General features: G+C 49.4%; 1 protein-coding gene across 1 annotated transcript in view; it reads right to left on the bottom strand.

Annotated features, from left to right (window-relative positions):
* Positions 1 to 201, bottom strand: part of LOC119590383 — a 5640-nt gene extending 5439 nt beyond the window's left edge. Inside the window, exon 1 of the mRNA XM_037939054.1 lies at positions 1 to 201. This exon is cut by the window's left edge and continues 4 nt beyond it. Within this exon, the coding sequence (XP_037794982.1) occupies positions 1 to 123 (123 nt within the window). The 5' untranslated portion in view covers positions 124 to 201.
* Between the last annotated feature and the right edge of the window lie 309 nt (positions 202 to 510).

The raw sequence follows: 510 nt of genomic DNA, 5'->3' as shown, positions 1-510 counted from the left end.
GCTCTCCCACCCCTGCCCCGCCCGGGTCCTCGCCGACACGCACACCTCCGTCGGGTGGAAGTTCACGACCTGGGACTCGTAGCAGAGGGGGTCGCACAGCACGCCCCTCGGCAGGCTCTCCATCAGGACGTATCCTTCGCGGTCCTTCCATTCGACGAGGTACCTGAAGGAGGGGAGAGGAGGAGAGAAGAAAATTTGGGGGGATAGAGAAAATTAGAGGGGAAATGGAGGGTTGGGTTGGGAATATGTGGGGGGGATGCGGGTAAGGTAGAGAAAATTGGGGTTTTGGGCTTTGAAAAAATGGGGTTGAGGTAGAGGAAATTGGGGTTTGGGTTTTTTTTAATGGGTTTGGTGTAAAAAAAATGGAGGTTGGGGTAAAAAAAAAGTTAGGGTAAAATAGAAAATGGGGTTGGGGTTTTAAAAATGTGGTTAGCGTAAAAAAGAACTGGGGTTAGGGTAAAAAATTGGGGCTTAGAGTAAAAAAAAATGGAGTTGGGGTAAAAAAATGGG

Source organism: Penaeus monodon, chromosome 27 (genome assembly GCF_015228065.2).
Source record: "Penaeus monodon isolate SGIC_2016 chromosome 27, NSTDA_Pmon_1, whole genome shotgun sequence".
NCBI lineage: Eukaryota > Metazoa > Arthropoda > Malacostraca > Decapoda > Penaeidae > Penaeus > Penaeus monodon.
This window is presented reverse-complemented; position numbering and strand designations above follow the sequence as displayed.